General features: G+C 47.3%; 1 protein-coding gene across 2 annotated transcripts in view; it reads right to left on the bottom strand.

Annotated features, from left to right (window-relative positions):
- Positions 1–24,199, bottom strand: part of Sting (transmembrane protein sting) — a 31,244-nt gene extending 7,045 nt beyond the window's left edge. Inside the window, exons 1-5 of one of the 2 annotated variants that reach the window (XM_089563095.1) lie at positions 24,019–24,199; positions 21,304–21,461; positions 15,147–15,340; positions 13,947–14,042; positions 4,910–5,054 (exon numbers count right to left, since the gene is read on the bottom strand). In XM_089563095.1, the coding sequence (XP_089419221.1) occupies positions 4,910–5,054; positions 13,947–14,042; positions 15,147–15,340; positions 21,304–21,454 (586 nt within the window). In that variant the 5' untranslated portion in view covers positions 21,455–21,461; positions 24,019–24,199. Of the gene's footprint in view, positions 1–4,135; positions 4,245–4,909; positions 5,055–13,946; positions 14,043–15,146; positions 15,341–21,303; positions 21,462–24,018 lie in introns of both variants that reach the window. The other variant, XM_089563096.1, reaches the window with a different exon arrangement.
- Positions 24,200–24,529: the final 330 nt, after the last annotated feature.

Here is a 24,529-nt window from a genome sequence, read left to right as displayed (position 1 = left end):
AAGTGTAGCTTCCGTAAGGCGCGCAGTATGTACTGGACTGCGGTCGTGCTGCACCCAGTAAAAGCCGTCAGGAAACGGGCCGTCCAGGGCATACGGCACCAGTGCCTTCTTAATGATGTCGCAGTATGATGGAGCATTAAAAGTTCCATCGATGCGGACCAAAGGGCCGAGTCCATCTTTGCTGATGGCTCCCCAGACGGCAACGCTGCAGCGGCCACTCGATAGCACGCACTGCGTGTACTCCGGTCGGTATCTAAAACAAACGAGAAAAAGAACTATCATTATGAGCTACGCCATACCTGCGGCAAGTACAACCGCTGTCATCACTGAGAATAAGTTGCCGAAAACCGAATCGGCGCACGAAAAGGAAACTTAAAATATTGTAAACTGTTATGTTTGTTTGCCTTCTTAAGAAATAGGGCTTTTGAGAAAAAATGTCCGAGTTAAAAAAAGAAAGCTCACGTGACGAGAATGCTGCTATATGAGTTACTCAGTTGCTCTAGGATGGCTGGTGAACAGATCCGGCTGGTATATTCTGAACACTTCATTGGACAGTAAGCTGCTCGCCAAAGATAAAATGCGGATTCCTCTTCATTTTAAAGTACGGATTTGTATCTAAGATTTAAATACTTTATGTTAAAAACATGAACCTCAGTCATACCTGCAGTTGAGAGGCCGCCAAACACGCTGCTGTTGGTCCCACCTGGTGCAGAACGTGGATTCATCAGTAAAGATGACTTGGCCCCAGTCTTCAACACCCCAGTGCTCGTACGCCTTAGCAAATTCCAGCCGCTGCCGGCGTTGGTTCTCTGTCAAATAGGGCTTTTGTGCTGCGGCACAATTTTTTAATCCCGCTTCTTTGAGGCGCCTTCTAATTGTGTCGCATGACACATGAATGCCGAGCTCTTTCTTGATTTCTTTGGCGCTCAAGAAGGGATCAACCACAGCAGCGGCAATAATCAGTCCGTCGTCTTCTTCCTCAGTGACCCTCGGTCGTCCACTGCGGTGGGCGTCAGCAATTCGTCCTTGATCGTCTCGGAATGCTTTCACCACTCGTGTTACTGCCGATTTAGACCTTCCTGTCAGGCGACATATTTCTTTCTGGGGCACACCTTCCACGAAGAGGCGTGCGATGTATCGTCTTTCATCCTCCGGAACACGAGGCACCATCGTTGCACTACAGACACCAACCTCAATTCTGGTTTCAGGAATAATGCACGACGAACAGGAATTGGGGGTCGCAATGACATCTTATCGATGCTCATGTTATCAGTCGAAAATAATGCTTGCTAGTCCAGCAACGCGTCTTGGAAGATAACATTTATTCAGGGAATATAGCGCGCCGTGCAAAAGATGCTCAGGCATCCACCGTCCACCATCGCAGCAGGCGAAGCAGACGCGCGGCGGCGGTTCCACAACGCTCCAGCGGCTGTGACGAGCGTCAAAAGCGCACCCCGGGGGAAGCCAGCGATGAGACATGCCTGATAGCAAAGATAGGACAGGCATGCGCAAAGAATGACTGGCGCGGAAGTGCCGCGAGCCTCGTCATCAGGCGCGGTTGCGGCAGATGGCGCAGCAATGCAGTTTTGCGTCGCTCCGCCACGCGCTGGAGATCCCGCAAACTTTTGCTGCTGACAGTACAGGGTGTCCCAGCTAACTTGGACCAAGGTTTATAAAAAAACTAAGCATTCTTCAGAACTGAAATCACGTGGATGTTGTTAGGGTTTATCTAAAGTTACAGTACCATTTTTTTCGCTCCTCCTATTTGAATAATTAGTCTAAATGAATAAATTAACTTTTTAAATATAGCTTGAAACATTCAGGCGTCAATATGAAAGTTGTGGAGATCCACAAATATTGTCCAACCCAGACACTTCCAGCGAGACAGACTTAGCGTGGCCGTTTTTATTCGAGAAAAACGAAAGTCCGTCGAGTTTAAAAAATACCACGTGACAGCGTGCTCCGTGCGGCCGAATGCTCCGCGATTACAGCGCTCTCATCCGTGCTTTGTAAAAAAAACATCACTCGTTTCGTGCCTTTCGTGCTGCCCGAGACAGGGCTTGGCGTTGGGCTTGGTTCTAAGATAAGCGACAGTGGGTTCGGGCGGCAGTTGAAAGAAAGCGCGGCTCCCGTTTCTGCGGCGATAATTGCACTCTCACGTTAGCAGAATGCATGCGGAGGAACGATGACAATCTCATGATTTCGAATTTGGGAGCAAGATCCCAACAAGCAAAGACGCATACAACAAGCTTGATAACATTGCGTGAATCACGATGAAAGACGGAAGCCACGCTTTCTTTCAACTGCCGCCCGAACCCACTGGTGCTTATCTTGGAACCAGGCACAACGCGAAGCCCTGTCTTGGGCAGCACAAAAGGCGCGAAGCGAGTGATGCTTTTTAGAAAGCACGGCTGAGAGCGCTGTAATCAGGGCACATTCGGGCGCACGGAGCGCGCTGTCACATGGTATTTTTCAAAACCCGGCAGGTTTTCGTTTTTCCCGAATAAAAATGGCCACGCTAAGTTTATCTCATTGGAAGTGCCTGGTTTGGACAATATTTGTGGAGCTCCACAACTTTCCTATTGACGACTGAACGTTTCAAGCTATATTTAAAAAGTTAATTTATTTATCTCAACTGATTAATCAAATAAAAGGAGCGAAAAAAATTGTACTGTATTGATAAACCCTAACAACATCCACGCGATTTCATTTTGGAAGAACACTTAGTTTTTTCTATAAATCTAGGTCCAAGTTAGCTAGGACACCCTGTATATCATCTCTGTTGCAACCGCAGCACTATCTGGCATAGAACTTAAAATATAGGAAATATTAAATAGGTGACACTGTTTAAGAACACTTTATAAAACAAATGAAAAAGCCAGACTAGTCTAACTTTTCTGACAAGTTCTGATATTTTTTTTGCAACCACCGTAAGACAAAAACGCAGCAGCAATAGTGAGTGCCCCTGGTGGCCACAGCGATAACCAAAATCTGCGACTGCTGACCAGTTCTCTCAAAGCGAAAGTTCGAGGAGACAAATTTCTGCGTTCAATACGTGAATAAAATACCCCATATCAATTTTGAAACTCTAAACCTTCCACAGGGTGGGTGACAAGGAAAAATAAAACAATCGTTCCACCTTCAAACCACACCATGCACAGACGTCCAAACAGCTTTCTAGTGCAGCACAGTGTGTGTGCTGGTGGCATTTGGTGCTGCCAGCTCGCAGAGATAGAAGAAAACCGTAAGAATGCGCACATCTGACATGTTTTTTGCGCCCTAGAACACTGATGAAACAGACCGCACCACCCTGCCAGACATCACCCACTACCAGCCGTCATGCCACTACCAGCCAGATGATTAGTCAGACACCCGTCGCCCTCAACAACACCCTTCATATGGGACGAATACTACCTGTCACAGAAGCCAGAGTGAGATGCCCTTTTCGTCTTTTGTGCCCGTTTTGCAGCTTCTCTTATTTTTCATGTACTTGTTCTGTCCATCTCATAATAACACACCTGCGTTGTTTGTGTGTGTGTGGTCACCGTTTGTTCTGCCTGTGGCTCCTGAATGGATCTAGGCCCATCAACACTATCATAGACATGCAATTCATGCTTGACATACCACTGTGGCTCTGTTACATTTCATGTTCCGTTCCCTCGGTGAAATGAGGCACTGAGTTATTGGCACACAGAGGTGGTGCAACGCCGAGCTATAACTGGGCCAGACACCAGGCCAGCAATACAAACACTCCTGCTGCTGTCTGCAAATTTTTTTCGTTACAGTGAATTGAATCAGATGAGACCTAGAATACAAAATAAAAAGACCCAACTGGAAGCGAAAGAAAAATGCTGACAGAAGCCGTGGCTCTCTTGAAAATGGTCAAATAAACCCACCTTATCCCCCACCTTGTGACCAACATTATTCCCTCAAACTTCCCAAATTCATCTATACACCTTACTCTCTATCCTGCCCCTGCTATGCTTGGCTTCTCTTGGAATCCAAAAAAGTGGGTGCCGGGGACACAATTTCAGAAATATGTTCAGAGTTGAAGTGGACGTCATGAGAGTACAGCTAGATTGCCATGACACTGACCCGTGTGGCTATATGAGCACGGTCGCAGACACTGACTCACTCTGACTCAGCGGCCTGTAGTAGCCGCAGAAGACACTGCACGCCATGCCATCCCCCGGCATTGGGCCATTGCTGGTCGTCGCCACGGCCCAGCCAAGCACAGTTCGATTCTGCAGTGACACACCAAAGACAGAGAAGAAGAGGAACTATGAGGAAGCTGCCTTTCCACTCTGATCATACCACGAGCCAGCAAATAAAAATTATTCAACTCCCACACTATCTAAGCCAGCAGGCATACCAAAGTCAGAGGATGCACCACACTTTCAAAAATGGTTTCTAAAACCGAACGATGGGGAACGATTTCAAAAAGGACCCCCTTCAGCATAGACTTCAATGAAGTCCTAGCCAAAGGTGTAACTAAGCCACAAACGTCACAACGAATCCGAGCAGCCCTTTGAACAGCGTGCCCGTCAACAGCCGCACAAGGCCCCAAACACGGCCTTGCACACTCAACTCAATATCGACAAACAACGTCCGCTAAATCTGATCGGAATGTCCCGTGACCGAGGCTTTGACTGGACCAGCACCCTGCCATGTGTGCATGTGTGCGCGGATTATGTGTGATGTGTGCCAACACTACAGCACCTCCAGCAATGACCACTACAGTGTGAAGGGCCTACTCTGCATAGAGCAACGCCATCCAGGTGCCCGTATTAGCCCAGCAACGTGAGAGTAACTGTGCACCACTGTTTACTTGAGACCACAAGCGGTCAAAGTAGGGCGACAGGACGGGCGTGCGCCCATACACCTCGTCACGCGCCCAGCGGACACTCACAGCAGAGCGAGCGGTCATGCAGCCTGCCGCAGGGGTCCACGAGCATCAGCAGGTAGTTGACGGTGAAGGACCAGGCAAGGTTCTCGCCCGTGTAAGACACCCCCAGGTGGCAGCGGTGGTACTGCTGCTCCATCCTGGACGCCTGCTACTCGCCCCACACACACAGGGACCCATCCCAGCAGAGCGTTTGAGTCAGGGCCGCGTGCGCGACACCAGATTGTGGGAGACTTGTAATGAGATCTGGCACCAACTACCCCAGCTACCCAACAGTAGCGTGCAAGACAGGGGAAAGGTCCCCAGTGAGCTACCAGGTTGCTGGATGCAGGGCACGCTGAGGAGGCGCAACTGCTGCTATGAAACAGAAATATATCAAATACCCAATGCATCTACAGTCTTTGTCAAAAGTAACCAGACTGCATGGTTTGCTTCTAGCTCGTACAGTGGAGCCCTTACAGCTTCCCTGAAGCTGAAATGGTTGTTAAAGGTAAAGACTGGGGGGGGGGGGGGGGGTTGGAAGGTAAGAACCTTCCAACAACTTTCGATCTTTAGGAAAGCCACAAGGCTCCACTATACAAGCTATAAGCAAACCATGTAGCCTGGCCACTTTTGACAAAGACGGCACATGCCTTGGGTGTATTTGAAAAGACTAAAATCCCACAACAAAAAGGTGCTAAACTCTGCCAGTACAGCTAAGCATTCATGTGCTGCAAATGTACTGCAATAGCGTAAATGGGGATCCCATCTTAGCTGCAGGGAGAGAAAACATGGGATGTCTTCCGTCAACCACTCTCACGTGGCCTTAGGCTTTGCAAACAACCAGCATGCACTCAAATAATCTTGAATGCATACAGGGCGTTTCACTTAAAACCAGGATTTAAGAAAAGCGGGAAACTGCAGCTGGGCTAAACCGACAACATATCGTTTACTGTCATGTGGCACACTACAAACTAACTACATAAACTACAAACAAATAAAATGGATTATGCAAAAACAAACACCTAGAGTGGAAACAGCGCACAATAGGGCTTTAGACGGACGACATGGACAACTTATGGTTGTATGCGGCATTGCGGGCGACTTCATAGTCCAGTTCACCTAGCTGGCGAAGAACCTTGTACGGGCTGAAATAGCGGCGCTAAAGTTTTTCACTCAATCCGCGGCGGCGAATGGGCGTCCAAACCCAGACTTGGTCTCCTGGCTTGTATTCCGCGTTGCGTTTTCGTAGGTTGTAGCGTCTGGCGTCGGTTCGCTGCTGGTCTTTGATCCTTAATCGGGCAAGTCTTCGGGCTTCTTCTGCGCGTTGAAGGTAGGCGGCGACATCGATGTTATCTTCCTCGGTAACGTTCGGCAGCATGGCGTCCAGCGTGGTCGTGGCCTCTCTGCCACGGACGAGCCTAAAAGGCCTCATCTGGGTGGTCTCCTGCACTGCAGTGTTGTATGCAAAGACGATGTAAGGCAAGATGACGTCCCAGGTCTTGTGTTCGGCATCGACATACATGGCGAGCATATCGGCAATGGTTTTGTTGAGGCGCTCGGTCAGTCCGTTGGTCTGCGGGTGGTATGCAGTTGTTCTCCGGTGGCTGGTTTGACTGTAATGGAGGATGGCTTGCGTCAGTTCTGCTGTGAATCCTGTTCCTCTGTCCGTGATGAGCACATCGGGTGCGCTGTCTCGCAGAAAAATGCAATCTACAAAAAATTTGGTGACTTCTGCTGCTGTTCCGTTCGGTAGGGCTTTTGCCTCGGTGTAGAGAGTCAGGTAGTTGGTCGCTATAATGATCCACTTATTTCCAGATGTTGATTTCGGGAGAGGACCAAGCAGGTTCATGCCGATCTGCTGGAATGAACTTGAAGGGGGTTCAATAGGGTTCAGAAATCCAGCTGGTTGAGTGAGAGGCATCTTATGTCGCTGACAATCTCGGCAGGTTTTCACATAATGAGCGACATCGGCAGACAGTCGGGGCCAGTAATACTTGTGCTGAATCCGGCAGAGAGTGCAAAAAACCCCGGGATGTCCAGCTGCCGGCTCGTCATGTGAAGCCAATAGACCTTCTTCACAGTACAACAACGATGTGGCCTGTTGTGTTCGCTGTGAAGTTCTTATCGAGGACACCATTCTGTACATAGAACGAAGACAATCCTCGCTTTCAAACTGGCAAGCCAGCACAGTGCGTGGTGATCACTTACCATCTTGAATGGTCGTCCGTACAGGTAGGGGCGGAATTTCGACGCAGCCCAGATGATGGCAACGCACTCCTTCCCAGTTGCCGAATAGTTAGCCTAGGCCTTGGACAGGGCACGGCTAGCGTGTGCTTCTCCAGTCCGTCAGTTTTCTGAACAAGGGTGGTGCCTAGGCCCATGCTGCTCGAGTTGGCATTAATTTCAGTGTTGGCGTTTTCATCAAAGTGCGTGAGGATTGGTTGGGATTGTAAATGACGCTGAAGTTCCTTGAAGGCTTCTGCTAGCGGCGCTTCCCATTTAAATGGCCTACCTTGGTAAGTTTGGTAAGTAGCGTCTGCCTTGGTATGTTTGGTTACAGGCTCGGCAATGCACAAAAAGTTCTTGATAAATCGTAGGTAATAAGCACACATTCCGAGGAATCCGAGCACAGCTTTCTTATCGGCTGGCGGTGGAAACAGTGCGATAGCAGCAGTTTTTTGAGAACCTGAACATACTCCCTCCTCGAAGCAAGGTAGCACTTCCCTGCTTTCAAAGTCAGGCCAGACGAATTGATTGCGTCTGATACTGTTCGAAGCCTTTCAAGGTGCTCTTCAAAGTTCGAGATGAAGGCAATGATGTCATCTAAATACATCAGAAAAATTTGCCACTTCAGGCTTGCCAGCACTCTATCCATTACTCTCTTAAACGCTGTTAGTGCAGAACAGAGACCAAATGGCATCACCTTGAACTAGAAGAGGTCATCCGGAGTGATGAATTCGGTCTTCTCGCGATCTCTTTCATCGACCTAAATTTGCCAGTAGCCACTCTTGAGGTCCATCGATGGCTTCCGTGGCGCCTATGGAGATGATGACGCTTTAGCTGGGTGATTCACTCATTTGTTTCTCAAGGACACTCAGGACAACATGACGTTCCAGACTTCTCATCGATTGGATGGCCTCATTCGTCGAAAGCGTGATCAGCTTGGATCGCAGGTCAATGATTGCCTGATGCTCATTAAGAAAATCAGTGCCCAAAATCACCTTGTGGGAACATTTCTGTAGCACAACGAACGTCGAAGGATAGGTGTGTCCATGGACACACACTCGCGCTGTGCATCATCCCAATGGTGTAATGAGGTGGTCCCCTGCAGTGCGAATTTGTGGGCCATCCCAAGCGGTCATGACTTTAATCAGCTGCACTGCAAATGTTCCATTCATCACTGAGTAATTGGCTCCTGTGTAGAATAAGGCGGTAACTTTCCGGCCGCCGATAACTGCTTCTAAGTTGGATGTCCTGGCTCCTGTGTTGCACGTTGTTCTCAGCACCGGGTCATGGCTTCGTCGGGTATGTGAATTTTGGGTGGGGTATATGGTTGGAGCTTTCCTGGGTAGCGTCGTTGTTTTGAAGGCGGTTCGCGTCGTGGTCTATGTTGTCACTGTATGCAGCGTCGGCGTGTCGGGGGCAATGTCACCACGTTGTATGGTTGTTGGAGGATCTTCGGCGTTTCGCTTGTGAGCAGCCTCACCTCCAGAGGTTGCTGTCTTTAGTTTCCCCTATGGGGGCCGGGAGACCTTCCTTGTACCGCGGATGCGTAACTGCGGCGTGGCGATGCAGAACATGAGGCTGACGGCGACGATGAGCACGAAAGGCAGTTTGGGGCATACTCCTCTCGACGCAAGTACTCGTTGATTTCTTGCGGACGTTGGCTAAAGCGCGATCGCGGTGCGTCAATGGCAAAGCCACGAAGACCGATAGGGCGGTACAGGCAGTGACGAAGAATATGGCAGGCTTCACCGCAGTGAAAGCACTGCAGGTGATTGTCTGGAGTACTCCAGGCGTTGCATATCCTGGGGTTTGGGCATCGTTTGTAGGATGGGCGGGCGAGGGCAGGGGGGCGGCGTTCAGGAACAGCTGGCCTCACGGTGTGTCGCTGGGGCTGAGGACAGCGTACTGCAGTGGCGTAGTCATGGCTGGAGCTTCAGCTGAAGGCGTCGATGACGGGGTGCCAAGCACATGCTGCACTTCTTCACGGATGATTTCTTCAAGGGTCGCAACTTGAGGCTGGTTGGAAGATGGTAATAGGCAACGCAGCTCTTCCCGTACAATTTTGCAGATGACATTCCGCAGGTTGCCTCCAAATGCTGTGCCATCCGACAGAGTAGATGAGGTCACTTTGAGCTGTGTAGGGAAATGGCGGACTCGTGCATCCAATGTTTTCTCAATGATGGCTGCTTCACTGGTGAATTCCGTGACCGTCTTCGATGGATTGAGGGTCAGAACACCGAAAAGTGCCTCTTTTGCACCATGCATCAGTAGCTCCACCTTTTTTTCTTCCGTCATGTCAAGATCAACGCATCGAAAAAGTCGCTTCTTGTCTTATACATACGCGGTCACTGTCTCATTCGGGTGCTGGAAGCGTGACTGTAGAAGCAGCTGAGCTCTTTCTTTCCCGATACTCGTGAATGCCTTCAAGAACTCTCGCTTGAATGATTCCCAGGTCGCTAGAGGAGCTTCATGGTTTTCAAACCAAATTCTGGCTGGTCCTTCCAGGGCAAAGAAAACATGGCTCACTTTAGTCTGGTCATCCAAACTGTTGAATGCGGCGACACGGTCATACTGTTCCAGCCATTGTTCAGGATCCTCACCAGTTGAACCATTGAACGCGGGCGGCAGTCGGGGCTGGTGCAAAATATTGGGGGCTGGTGTTGTAGCCATGGTTGAAGTCGCAATTGAGGAATCCTTCTTTGCTTGCGTGCAGTCCGGCAGTAGTCCGTATTCAGGTGCAGTAGTAGTCCGTATTAACGTGAATGCCTCTGGGGACGACGGCTGCTTTGAACTTCGTCTTCGGTTAGGATGGTTTCTGCGGTTTTCTCGTGATCTACTTCTTTGAGATGGTTCGGGCTGCTCTGGCGGCTCCCAGGTGGTGAGGGCGACAGGGACAATCATTAGCACCTCCACCAGATGTCACGCAGTGGTGATTGCAGTACGAAGAACAGGAAAACAGCGAGAATCGTTTCTAAATGATACTCTTTATTTGGGCTGACTTGCGCCCGCAAAGAACTTAATCACTCGGTGGCGGCGTAACAACGAGCGTGCTCGGCGGTCGTCGAACAGAATCCTCGACACTCTCGGCCGTACTCTTTTTAAAGCTGATAGCGAACTCTCGAGATAAAGCGTGCAAAGCTACTAGAACAATCTGGAATAACGTAGAATCTGCTCCGCCTGGATGCGATCAACTGAGATAAACTGTTCGCGTCTACTACACAAACAAATCGATAAAGCGGCGTGCTGGCTGCTTTGAAAAAATGAACAAACGAACACTATAAAGATTTGCAGCAGTATATGTTGAGACTGCTCATGAAACACACCAGAAACATTCAGCTATCATCAGGCCTTGTTGCAAGGGTATTTGCACCAAAATCAAATGCGTGAGGCTCTGTCAACAAGAGTTGCATTTGGTAGTTTGCTTTACTGTAAGCAGCATGCAAGCTTAGCCTCTAGTAGTATGGCAATAGCCTACAGCCTTGTTCAGTGCTCCAAGAGTACGAAGGACAGGATATTAACTGTGTTGACTGCCATCGCATCATCTCCAATAAAGCGTAAAAATGTGAATAATTTTCATTTCTGCTTCCAGAACTGCAGGAATTGCCAACATGATTGCAGAAACCATCTTTTCCAACACATTTATTAAAGCAAGGTCTGAGTGTTGGCTGCCAAGAATACAGGAGATCTTGTGAAAGATGAATCCATGCAAAAGCTAATGGCTAAACAGCCTACAACTTTTGTGGTCTTAATGCGGTATTGACAGCTGATGGAGCGGCCTTGACATTCGTTCTTGTTTTGCTATATGTGCTTGCATATTTCCACACTGTTTTATTGTCCTTTAAGACATCCAAAGATGGTCAAAATCAGGAAAATTTAATCGTGCTCAAATTATCTCTCTCTGAATGAATCCCCCAGTTTCATTTTTTTTTAAATACTTCTGCAATGACGGAACAATAAGAGATGAAACCTGGGAGCTCATGACTTTTATCCAACATTTTCAATCCCTGGGTATGACAGGGCTAAGGCACACGCACACATGCACGCATGCACACAAGGCAAGTACACTAAAATTTAGTGACTGGTAGAAGTAAAAATCTGATTTAGATGTATAATCCTTAAAAAATATTGATGAAAAAAATTCGCAGTGGCTTAGCTCTGGTTAAGCCTGGATATACAAGCGAAAAGCTGCATTTATGCTTTGTTTGACGTCATGGCTGTCGCAGTTCGCGCACAAGGCACTGGGAGCACCACAGTAGCGGTGTAGATTTTGAGCCAACTCCCTCGTTACCACTTCTGGGTCTTCTTTTCTTCCTTCCATGGCGAATGTCTGCACCTCTTCTACGGCCGGCGCTCACGCGTTATCGCAATGCCTTGCAAAAGAACCTTCTCCTCTTGGGACGGCGGCGGAGAAAGGGTAAACCGGTGGCGAGGAGGAGAACAGAAGGGGTGGCGAGGAGGCGGAAGGGCGCGACGCGGCAGCGCCCAGGGGTGGCCCACGCGAAGCACGGTGTTGACGAGCCTAGTGAAGCTTTTCGCTTCAAAAATCTTGACACCAGAAGTTCGAACTTTCACTTACACAGATCAACAGCTTTGAGCTGAATACAGACAAACGAATTCTGTAGGCTACACTTTTCACACTGTGAGGTAGACAAAACCTGTATTTTAATCTTTACTCTGTTCCCAGAAAAACCAACATAAGCGATGGAATAATTTCAATTCAGACAAATTTTAAAATGCTAATTTTTAAACACCACAAAAGGTGCAATTACAACAGATTTGACATTTTTCTTTAGAAACCTCTAGAGGTGCAAGAACAAAAAATGCAAAGGCCTTCAAATTTTACAGTTACAAACAACCTGTAAAATGCCGAGGATAAATAAATATTCTGCTTTGACTGTTCCCTGGGTTTTAGCATTTTCCTGTAAATGAGACCAACTTCATCACAATTCTCGCAGCAGCTGGCAGCTGAGGGCATCCCGGCATTTCCCAACTACTACAGCAGAGCCCCGTAAAGACAGACTGGACAGGATTCTTCGTGAAAATTTGTTCAGCTTAGATGTTCAGTTTAAAGACACTGAAGACAAACTGAAGCTCACCTGCATTCACAAATTACAGCATTCTAACGATAAACACACTGCGTTCACTGAAAACACACCATCTAAAGGAAGACCCAGCTTTCGTATCACGGAAATGTTGAAAAAAAAAAAATAAAAAATTTAGAAAACATCACATTTCGTATCAATAGGCCTTTTAAAATCACATCCCGAAAAACTTTAGCTAAAAACGACCAAGAAGTGACTTCAAAAAATAGTTCTCTGACCACAGGTAGCAAATAAACTGGCTGAAATCTCAGTGAAAATGGAAGGTTTTCAAGTGCAATAACTTGTCTTTCGCACCGCTGCTCACGGCAAGACTGGTATCACCAAAAAGCTGATTTCACTGCAATTCCCCTCCCATCTACAATCATCACCATCATCAGCCTGGCTACGCCCACTGCAGGGCAAAGGCCTCTCCCATGTCTCTCCAATTAACCGTCCTTTGCCAGCTGCGGCCACCGTATTCCCACAAACTTCTTAGTCTCATCTGCCCACCTAACTTTCTGCCGCCCCTGCTACGCTTGCCTTCTCCTGGAATCCACTCCGTAACCCTTAAGGACCAACGGTTATCTCGCCTTCGCATTACATGTTCTGCCCAAGCCTATTTCTTCCTCTTGATTTCAACTAGGATGTCATTAACCCTCGTTTGTTCCCTCACCCACTCCGCCCACTTCTGATCTACAATCACACGTCTACAAGGCCCCCACACCTAAAGACATAGAACACGACAGTCATGGGGCATTTTGATGGACATGAACTGCTTGTACAATTTTAGTGCCAGTTTTCTCAAAAGTGTTTTTCTGACCAGACTGCTCTCCTTGCAGAGAGTGTAGCACGACAATGGCTTAATTCACGGATTTTAATGCAATTTACTGCGTTGTGTTCGTTTATAAGTTCTTTATGAAGTGACATTCCTAAATTTTTGAATTACTTTCTCATTTTTAAAATCTGTCACTAATTTTTCATGACGGTAATGAGTGCATTATGCAAGCATATCCAATTACAATCCATCTTTCGCTGTTGGCCAAAGATCAACACACCCAGAAAGAGCTATAGAGTCCATTTGTACTCGGAGCAGAAATTAGATGGAGTTATTGCCAGTGTGTCCGCAACAGAAATGCCCAAAATATGAGAAAGTGCACAAGCATAAAGGTACCACGATTAATGGAAAGAAAAATGATAGGTGTAACGTTAAGGAACCGGAAGCGGGTGGAGTGGGTGAGGGAACAAACGCGGGTTAATGACATCCCAGTCGAAATCAAGAGGAAGAAGTGGGCTTGGGCAGGGCATGTAATGCGAAGGCAAGATAACCGCTGGTCCTTAAGGGTAACGGAGTGGTTTCCAATAGAAGGCAAACGTAGAAGGGGGCGGCAGAAAGTTAGGTGGGCGGATGAGACTAAGAAGTTTGCGGGAATACGGTAGCCTCAACTGGTGGAGGACAGGGTTAGTTGGAGAGACATGGGAGAGGCCTTTGCCCTGCAGTGAGCGTAGTCAGGCTGATGATGATGATGATTAATGGGTTCACGTATTACTGGCCACAGTTAGTGTTGAAGGTTGTGGTTAACACTTCAAAAAAGGCAGCAGAGGCAGTGAGACAGAACTCTGGAATTCCTTCGTACGAGTCCCATTTTTTTGTTCCCTGCCTGTTCTACAAGTCCAAGCTGGCTTTAGTCCTTCCATGCACAGAAAGACATGCCACACACTGTACGCCTGCCACCACAGCCCCCTTGGCCACTCACCCAGAGGCAGAGCACGGTGACCACAGCCACAAGAAAGTGCATGTGGCCATCTCTGCTGATGGTTTCCCAGATGTGATCAGCATCCTCAAGGACAGTCTGAAATGCAATGGAGAGGCAGGGAAATCTTTTAAAACACAAGGCATGCAGCCTGGAAACTGCTACTTCGGTTAAACTGCCACAAAAATGCATGAAAAGTAGGGGTGCGTGAATGCTTGCAATTTCAAATATGAATAGAATACATTTCATATTCGGTCCATATTCGTATTCGAGAATTTCCGAGTATTGAAAACTTCCCAGACATTTGCCAGTGCAGTAATTGCATACCATTCTGAAAATGATAAATAAATGATAAATCATTTCAATGCTTCGTTAAATAAAAGGCAAGAAAAAGTATCAGAAGAAAGCAGATTCCAACTGCTCTCCTCTGCATTCAGATATGCAACACTAATCCATCGCACCACAGGTGAAACAGAGCAGGTGGCCCTTAAAGGTGCACTGAAGAGGAACCTGAACACGTCTTCTTGCCGCGGGAACTCGATCTACACGTTCCGAGCATTCTTAGAAACTTCGATTTATTGCCCTCTGTGGCCAATTTCCCTAATTAAATCAGATCAATGTCCGGCTCCTGCCTTTCTTTTTTTTTTAATTCCCCGCATACGGTGGGAGGAGTCGACCAATGCATGGAGTGCCTTTCAGGCAGTCATGTGGAGACTTTGCTTTCGCTTTTATTTTGTTTCTTTTAGGTTCCCGTGAATAAATAGGTCTAGTCAGAAACTACATAGCTGCAAATTAGGCCCACGGAAATAAAAATACGTGTGGACTCTTTGCTTTTGCCGAACACTATGTGTCGCTCCGCCGATGGCAGAGCGGCAAGCCGCCATCGGACTGGGTGAAAGGTTAGTAGACTCCTCCCACCGTTTGCAGGGAATTCAAAAAAAAAGAAAAAACAGGAGCCCGATGTTAATCCGATTTAAATTAAGGAAATCGGCCGCACAGGGAAATAATTCGAAGTTTCCAAGAACGCTCGGAACGTGTAGATTGAGTTCCAGTGGTAAAAAGACGAGTTCAGAATCCTCTTTAGTGCACCTTTAAATGCGGCCTTAACTGCTCTCACAAACATCCTTGTATTTTCGCACACGGGCACAACAGAAGATAGCGCCATTGGCGAGTGTTTGGCCGCAGCGTGAACCCAGTACTCGCCAGGAGGGAGAGCAGCAGGCAGATGAGGAAGACGAGCCACGTGGTGAGTGGCAGCTGGCAGCACTCCAGGGCCGCCTTCCACACCTCCCGGGCAGACACGACTGGCAGCCGCTGCAGCTCACAGAGCAGGTAGCAGCACTGGCGGATGGCGACCGCCATCAGCACGGCCATCGCAGTCACCGCCACCTGCACCCCTGCACAGGCACCGCAAAGTGGGAAAAGAATCCACGGAAAAGGTGGTGCACCTTTACTGCAGCCCAGTGAGCCAATTCACAGTTCGAAAAAAGATATACCGTATTTACTCGCATATAGGTCGTTTTTTTTTTTTCAGAAATGTTGCCCATAATTAGTTATCGACCTATATTCGTGACCAAAGAGAGCAAAAGTAGCAAGCCAATGGAGTTCTGTTGTCACGCCCGCCGTTTCAGGCACACCGGCTACACTGGTACTTACTTTGTATAGTCGCAGTATATACACATAAAAAATAAAGGAATAATAAGTGTTTGCAAGTGTGCACAGCGACTTGCTGTGTGCACCTGCATTGCTCTTTCGCTCATTTCTGTGGTCTTATCATGGTAGAGAGCTTAGGAAGCAGTATATTTTGGCGTTTAAATAGGTACCAAAGCCAGTGTATTATAGTTTATAGAGGGGTCGTGATCAAAACAAAAGCTCCGGCATGCATGTCAAAGCCGTAGTCGCGCATAACACATATATTAAAAATGCAAAAATTGTGTCAGTTAAAATCTAGCAAAAGTGATAGTTCAATGGGTCAAGTTATGTTCACATAATTTTTTTTAATTTGTCGGCGAGCCTAATGTATAGGGGTCGACCTATATGCAAGTAAATACGATAAGTAACCGTGCACAGGTGTCTTTCGACGCAGTGTTTTTAGTACAGTAGCACTCAAGTGCACATTTACGAAAAAAAGTGTGGTTGGTGGTTTGGCAATGCTAAGCATGAAATATTGCGCGAAAGCATGGTTTTTTGCAGGTGGACACCACTGGCTGTTTGCCTGTCGACAGTGACATTACGACTGGCACCTTGCAGCCAGTGGAAATGTGGCACAACGGTGGGAGTTTTGCAGGCCAGTGGTATTATTAACAACCCTTCCCAACAGGCTCCCCCATGTGGATACCATACTAGTGACACTCTGGTACAATGTGTGGGCTTTTCACAACAACAGCCATTAATGGCACTTCCACAGCATGGGGTGCAGTTGCTGAAACGTACCTTGCCATCCAGGCAGGATGTCGTGAAAGTTTTTTTAAGAATATGCCCTGCATGGTCAAGTTAACAAGGTGGGGGGAAGGCAGAACATAGATGCCTGATGAATGTCACAATCATTTCTGCAATACCTGTGCAACGACTTCACAGCAGTCAAAATTGTACCCCATCCAAGATAATGCAATTTCGTGAAAATGTATTACAATTGAGCCCACTTACAATGACTGTAGATCCAACGAACGCTTACTTATTACAAACGTTTGCAGTGCTACTGTCGAAACATGATTACGGCAATTGTAATTTGTCTCGGATACGACAATCGTCTGTGGCCGCACACCTCAGTTATAGTGAACGAGGAGGTGTTGTAAACTCAACGTCGAAGATAGAAATCTGGCGCTTCCAGCAAACGTGGATACCAAGGAGAGTCTATCTGCCCTCGCTTCACCGCTCCGGAAAGAAAATAAAAAGGTGGCATTTAAACTGTCGATAACCGCTGGTCAAGCACACGCCGATCGCCTACTCGGCGAATAAGTGCCTGCATGTGCACCAGATGGTGAAAGCATCCGAAGTGGAAGCAGAAGTTAGTGCGCACAGTCGTGGATCAAGTAACGGCAGTGATTTGAGAAGTTTGAATGCCTGGCTGGCCACGCTGTGGTATTGTACTGCTATTTCTGGAAATAAAATTGAATTGAATTACCATGTGCAGACACAGTGCCAGACAGCGGACAGCGCAGTTGATACATATTGTGCACACGTGCGTGCGCTGCTTGCATCGCTGCATGTGCCCAGGAATCATAGATGATGCTACCGAAAACACACGTGATCAGACGCATGTAGATTTGCAGTGATCCGTCATTGATGCATAGCTGGCCAGACATAGACTCAGATGACCACATTCGTGCAGAGACAATATTGCAGAGCCGTGCTCTGAGCCTTAACTGACCTGACACCAGCTGCAGTGGACGCTTGACCCATGGTTAAATACATCCCGTCCCTAAAGGAGCAGAGGAGAACATGACTGCCCTGAAGAGCCTAGAAAGCATAGCGGTAGATGGTGCTTTCAAGAAGTAGATGCGCATAAAGCAGCTTTTACCAAATTAATGCCACTTTTCGCAGGTTTAACAACTATGGCTGTATTGGGGGAGTCCACTTAGTACGAACATCGGATACAACGAACGCAGTTTGCGTGACTGTCACATTTGTTATAACTGGGCTCAACTGTATATTTTACCATTTTTCGTAGTCAGGGAGCATATCAGATTCAGACATGCAGTGGAACCATCTGAGTAGCATTGTTCTTTTTCTTGACAGCAAAACATTAGCAGTTGCTCCCAGCCTATTAAAACACCATAATGTGCCATTCAGGTTGAAAGTATTATACATTACCTTTTTTTTTTCTAAGAAACCAGCTAAATTATCAGTATTTTTTCCCAGCAATGCTTCTCTATATTTGTACACTTTAATGGTGCACTAAAAAATATTGAGGAAAAATTTGTTTTCACTTGTTTTTTGGGTTTCCATGTCTAAAGAGTTTCAGTTGCAGACAACATAGCCATAAACTGAACCCACAGAAATAAAAATGCGCATGGACTATTTGCTTTCGTGAGACTTAATCTCATCACTCTGCGATGACCAAAGAAAATTATAATTCGTGAACATACCCAAAGTAATTTTTATTGCTCTTTTTGGACACAACATGAGTAGTGGTTCGATAAAATCACTACATATTTCTAGTTCAGAGGATATACCACCGAAATAACAAGCCCAAGGCAAGCGGACTGTGTTTCCTCCTTGTCTTCTGCAGCAGGGGTGACAAACTGCTCGGACTGAGCATAGTCCGACCAGCAATCCGCATATTTTCAAACATCACACCAATGGCAGAGCAGCAAGCTGCCATGTGACTGGATGAAAGGCACTCCGCACATGCTTTTCACCATTGCAGCCATGTTGATTAACTCCTACTCTCTGTGGCGAGTTAAAAAGAAAGAAAAGTAGGAACTGGGATGTTTAATCCGATTTAACAGAAAAATCGGCCACACAGGATAATAAATTGAACTTTTTATGAACGATTGGAGTGCGTAGATCAAGTTTCCATGATAAAAAGAACTCAATTATCATCAACCCTCTTTCATCATCATCATCAACCTGACTACGCCCACTGCAGGGCAAAGGTCTCTCCCATGCCTCTCCAATTAACCCTGTCCTTTGCCAGCGGCGACCACCCTATTCCCGCAAACTCTTTAATCTCATCTGCCCACCAAAGTTTCTGGTGCCACCTTGGAATCCACTCTGTTACCCTTAAGGACCAACGGTTATCTTGCCTTCGCATTACATGCCCTGCCCAAGCCCACTCCTTCCTCATGATTTCAACTAGGATGTCATTAACCCGCGTTTGCTCCCTCACCCACTCCGCCCGCTTCCGATCTCTTAACGTTGCAGCTATCATTTTCCTTTCCATAGCTCGCTGCGTTGTCCTTAACTTAAGCTGAACCCTCTTTGTTAGCCTCCACGTTTCTGCCCCATAGGTGAGTACCGGTAAAAAACACCAGTTGTATGCTTTTCTCTTGAGGGATATTGGTAAACTGCCATTCATGATCTGAGAGAGCTTTCATATTGTCAGTGGACAACGAAGAAGACAGTGCTGTGCTCGTGCAATGAGCGCGAAGAGGACGAAGTGTGATCTGTGCGCCGTTGGCCGGCAGTGGTTCAACTGAGCTGCTGTGAGCTTGTCAGCATTCCTCAGTGACTACTCCTTGTGTGCCTACATTTACGTAACATCTCTTGGTGGAGGTGCTGGGTACGAGCCGCCATGCCGCTGACCCGACGAGCCGATCCGTCGAGATAGCTACCGACGCGCCTGCCACGCCAACTGTCGTCCTAGCCCACCCTCGAGACCCGGGCACATTCTGCGGGACCGATGGCGTGGACGTCGAAGACTGGCTCTCCCTGTACGAGCGTGTGAGCACGCACAACAGGTGGGACCCCACGATGAAGTTGGCCAACGTCATTTTCTACTTGACGAGCACAGCACTGTCTTCTTCGTTGTCCACTGACACAAGTGCACCTTTAATGTCTTCACCAGTAGAGACAGAATGCAAACATAGTAAATGCACAAGACCCAACTAAGCACACCATTGCTTACTTGAAGATGAAAAAATTTAACAAAATCCACAGCTCATTACAGCTATGGCATGTCCACTGCTGTTTACACTGGCACGCAGGCCCATTTCTGCATGTGAACTACATTCTTTCCTTGTGAATAAATGCATGCTCTTCAGAACATCAAAAGTCCAATACGCTTTTGAGTCATTCAAAGCTGCAAATAGTGATTTAAAGTCAACTCTTTTTGATGTAATGCCCTCTTCTAGAGGTCATTTAGGAGAGTTTTGAACGAATGAACAAATTTGTCATCATCATCAGCCTCGCTATGCCCACTGCTGAACAAGCGCCTCTCCCATGTCTCTCCAACTGACCCTGTCCTTTGCCAGCTGCAGCCACCGTATCCTCGCAAAGTTCTTGTTCATCCCCCAACCTAACCATCTGCCAACCCCTGCTACACTTGCCTTCTATTGGAATCCACTCCGTTACCCTTAAAGGGGCTGCGAAACACTGCTTTGGGGGATACCGGCTATACTTCAGCTGGATTCTTTATGTCACACAGATGCTGACTTAAAAAGAATTACAGGAATCAATGCACAGGAACGGAAGTTATTCAGTGAATAAATTTCAAAATACAAGCAAACAAAACGCTGCCCTCAACTCAATTTTGGCGGGGCTTCCCACTCCTGTTTCGCTCTCCCAATGACGGCACCTGGCGCAACCAATCAAAACAGCCTGCCAGAGCACGTCGCGGAAGTTTGCACTCCACGGTTGCCTGCCCTCTGTAACTCATTCTTGCTGAGACTGGCAGCGTCATTTCCACGCCAGAGCCCCTGGTGGTGTATTTTTATTTTACTTGCTTTGCAGGGCTTTCATCTAAGACAAACAAGCTGTTTTTTTTTTGTCTAATATAAAACGCAGACAGGTGACAAAATGTTTCTCTATTTATTCACACAATTTGTAGTATATTTACTGTTTGTCCGATCATTAAGCTCGTGCCAGGTGATGTCATATCCGCTGCTGAAACCCGCCACTGTATGGGGACACCATCAGAGCCATGAATCTGTTTTTGGGAGGACATTAAAATATTAAAAAACGTAATATATGTGGTATTTCCGACGCTAACAGAACCATTGTAACTTACTGTATGAGATCAAGAGGCAAAATAGTCAACTAAGATAGTGTTTCTGGGCGCCTTTAAGGACCATTGGTTATCTTGCCTTCGCATTACATGCCCTGCCCAAGCCCATTTCTTCTTCAACTAGGATGTCATTAACCCATGTTTGTTCCCCAACCCCCTCTGCTAATGAATTTGTATCTAGCTTTTACTACTACATGCGTTTGCAGATACCTTCCAGACGAAGAACACCAATTCGGTTTGGTTCATTGGGGTTTAACGTCCCAAAGTGACTCGGGCTATGAGGGACGCCGTAGTGAGGGGCTCCGGAAATTTCGACCACCTGAGGTTCTTTAACGTGCACTGACATCGCACAGTACACGGGCCTCTAGAATTTTGCCTCCATCAAAATTCGGCCGCAGCGGCCAGGATCAAACGCGTGTCGGGTCAGCAGCCGAGCACCTTAACCACTGAGCCATCACGGTGGGTGAAGAACACCAATTCACCCAGTGGGTGGCACATACAGTAGAAGTGTTGTGATTGGGCTTGTTGCTTAATGTTCGTATTTAAAACAGCACAAAGGATGGGACACAAGGAAGGAGACATCATGAGCACTATCAACTCACGTTCGTGGTATCTTCTTCCTTGTGTCCCGTGAATTGCGCTGTTTCAAATGTGCACATGCAGAGAAGCAGATATTTCAAACTGACTGCCCACCAATCTCTCTGGGTGGCTTGATGCGAATCAGCACCACCAAAAAGAGGCCCACAAATGCGGCGAAGAGGACATGTGGCAGAGAGCTCTTCCGCCGCGATCGTACGACGTTGTCCTGGAGGCTGAGTTGTCCTGGCCGATCGCCCTCATCCATGCTGCAGCTGCAAACAGGAGGGAGGGAGAAGAAGGAAGGACAAGAGAAAGCATCGAACTGTTTCTCCCACAACAAGGAGCACACCCCCAGGCAGCTGTGCATCAGTACAACTGCGCTCTTTCCCAGCTACAGCTGTACTAATGCCAGTCTGCAAGATGGTGTTACTGTCAATGGCGGCATCCACGTCTGCAAGCGCCGCGTCCCTCTCCACTCCATGGTTACTTACAATACCTGGCTACTCCAACACTGACTGTGCCACACTCCTAAACCGCCCGTTGCACCGTCACCGTGCTTGTCTCACCGCGCTGGAAACCTACCTTATATGGATGGATGAGTGGCTGTACATAACTCAAACCTACTCTACATACATCATGACCCTTACCTCCTGACATTACCTGACACATCATGACCCTTACCTCCACACCCCTTGTGTGATCACTGCACCTGGCCAGTGCGATGCCCTCAGCAAAAGGCTTTCACTTAAGCTTACCCATGATGCTAATCCCAGTGTAGTCCAAAAGACACGGGACACCACTCCCCCCCCCCCCCCCCCCAGTGTTACTAAACATTCCCTCCCACAGCAAGAGTTATAAAACTCTATTCAAAGCTGTCAAACACTCCGAGTGGTATCAGCTTTCACAACATGAACTGATCTGAACTGAAATGTGGAATTTAACGTGCTAAGCTGCACTCGGTGTATGAAGGACACAGTAGTACAGTGCTCCGGATTAATCTAGACGTGTATTGAGAATGCACAGCGCACAGGCGCGTTATTGCATTTTATCGCCATCTAATCCCAGCTGCTGTGGCCGGGACTGAACTCGGGTCTTCCGGCTCACTGAGTGCCCTAACCACAGATCCAGCAATTCACATTACGACAAGGACAAATGTTTGTAGGCTTTTTTTTTTTGCACGGTGCTCACACATAACGGGCAGCTGCATCTTGAGCCAGTGAATCAGTCTGAGCTCCTGAAGCATCTCGCATATAAAAGCGGCCTGTGAATGGCCTGCTCTAGAAGGCGTGACAGCCTCAAGTACAGACAGCTACCTCCACCATCATCATCATCAACCTGACAACGCCCATTGCAGGACTAAGGCCTCTCCCATATCTCTCCAATTAACCAACCAATAATGAACTGCTCTAATGCGTGAGCAGTTTTGAGAATAAGGAACCTGACTGGCTGACGTCCGCTGCAGCTACGACTTCAGCTGTGACAAATAGTGCGCCCACAAATAGCACACTGTGACAAATAGCACAGTGCGCCCATTTTTTAAACGGAGGTCAGATAGCAACATCTGAACCCGGTACATGCCTTTTCTCCCAAGAATACATGCGGCACTGCTCTCAACAAAAGGTCTGCCAAGGTTAGGTAAATGTGAAGGTTCACGGGAAAATCCAGAACGAGGAAGATGAAGGGAGGTGATGAAGCAATAAACACGGTTGCTCAAGTCTCCATCATGGTCTTGGCATCATACATACTTAGAGACGTTAGTTTTTAGGGGTTTTGTTTCTTCCGGAATTCAGGAGGTAAAAATTGGGCAACATTTTCAAAACCGAAATTTGGGCACAAATTGGGTTATTCAGCAAAAAAGTTTAATAATGTCGGCTTTTCTGAGTCACTTTTTTGCTAGCAGTATTTTAGAATAAATATATGGATAAATTTAATATGATCGCTCGTTTCTTTGCAGGACAAAATACCTTCACTATTTCGCTCAATACTTAATAACAACATGGTGATGTCAAGTGTTACAGAAAACTATAACAAAGGTATTTCTTTTTTTTCTCAGTAAATACAATTATTTCGTCGTGTTCAGCACGATCTCTAGCGCAACAGTTCTGCATTCATTGAAGACCTGCCTGTCTTTGGTTAATACTGCAAAAGGATACATTCAAGATCACAACGACCATTTCCAATACACAAGAGCCTTGGAGCAGGATATTGTTATGGCGGGTAGCGCTTGAAACAACGATGCCAATAAAATATCTGGTCGAAAACTGTGTTTCGGCCTCTCGCTTCTGAAACATACTTTTCGAACTTATTTTCAAATTTAACGAGAAGCACGCTACTACGCGGTAGTAAAATGAGCGTTTGGCCGAGTTGGTTGCAATCTCGAGACAGAACAGCAGCTTAAAAAAAAAAAAAAAACATGCAGAAAAGTAAACAAACACAGCTGCGAAATTCATGTGTCGTCCATGTGCGAGTTCTCGTGCGATCGTCCGTGTGTGTTTTCTTCCTGTTGCGAATTTTTTTTTTTGAGTGTGTTGCTGTTATGCGTTGCTGTTATCTTTTGGGTGCTCCATGGCACCACCAATGCCTACGGCGCTTGCCTGAGCAAAAGCGCAGCAGACGCGCGCACGCACTCTACGACACAGATAGGGCGGACAACAGGAAGCCATTCTTGCTGCGTGAGGGGAGGCTATGCCTGCAAAAAATACCTACAATACATGTGCGCATTTAAGAGCAATACCTGCTCGTGGCCCCAACGATGTTCCTTTTCAAGCGCCGCTGTGTTCGAGTAAACACAGGGAACACAGTACGAAATACAAAAACAAAAAATCCTACCAATAACTTTGAAGAGCTCGTTGCGGACTTCGTAATGTGGCTGATGCTCCTTAGCCACCGTGACTAGAATGAAACATGACAAATAAACAATTCCGGCAGATTAGCTGCTACTGTTGCAGCTGGAGCAGCGTGCCATTTCGCACCCCGCTCTGTGAGCACGTTTCTGGCTAAGGATTTGGCCGGATTTGGCTACGTTATTTTGTAAAAGGCATCCATCGGCTAGAGAGGGTAGGTGTGAAAAGTGGTTACAGTGAACAAGAAAAGTGGTCATGCAGGTGGTGACAAGCTAGGGTGGCTAAGCATAGAGTTTCTATTACCTAGAGGCATGCCTATAAATAAAAAAAGTGCTATAAAGTGCTGGCGGCGGGGTGCCTTGATGTCCGCGCGCATGCCTTCCTCCAAGTCCGCGCGCCTCAGCTTTCAGGGTGAAGATACCCTTTGTACCTCACCCACGTGCTCCCCACTACGTGCTCCCCACTAACCCCACGCCGCCGTTCCACGCGCCGGTCGT

Source organism: Amblyomma mixtum, chromosome 10 (assembly GCF_055824585.1).
Source record: "Amblyomma mixtum isolate Tamu chromosome 10, ASM5582458v1, whole genome shotgun sequence".
In the NCBI taxonomy this organism is placed as follows: Eukaryota; Metazoa; Arthropoda; class Arachnida; order Ixodida; family Ixodidae; genus Amblyomma; species Amblyomma mixtum.
This window is presented reverse-complemented; position numbering and strand designations above follow the sequence as displayed.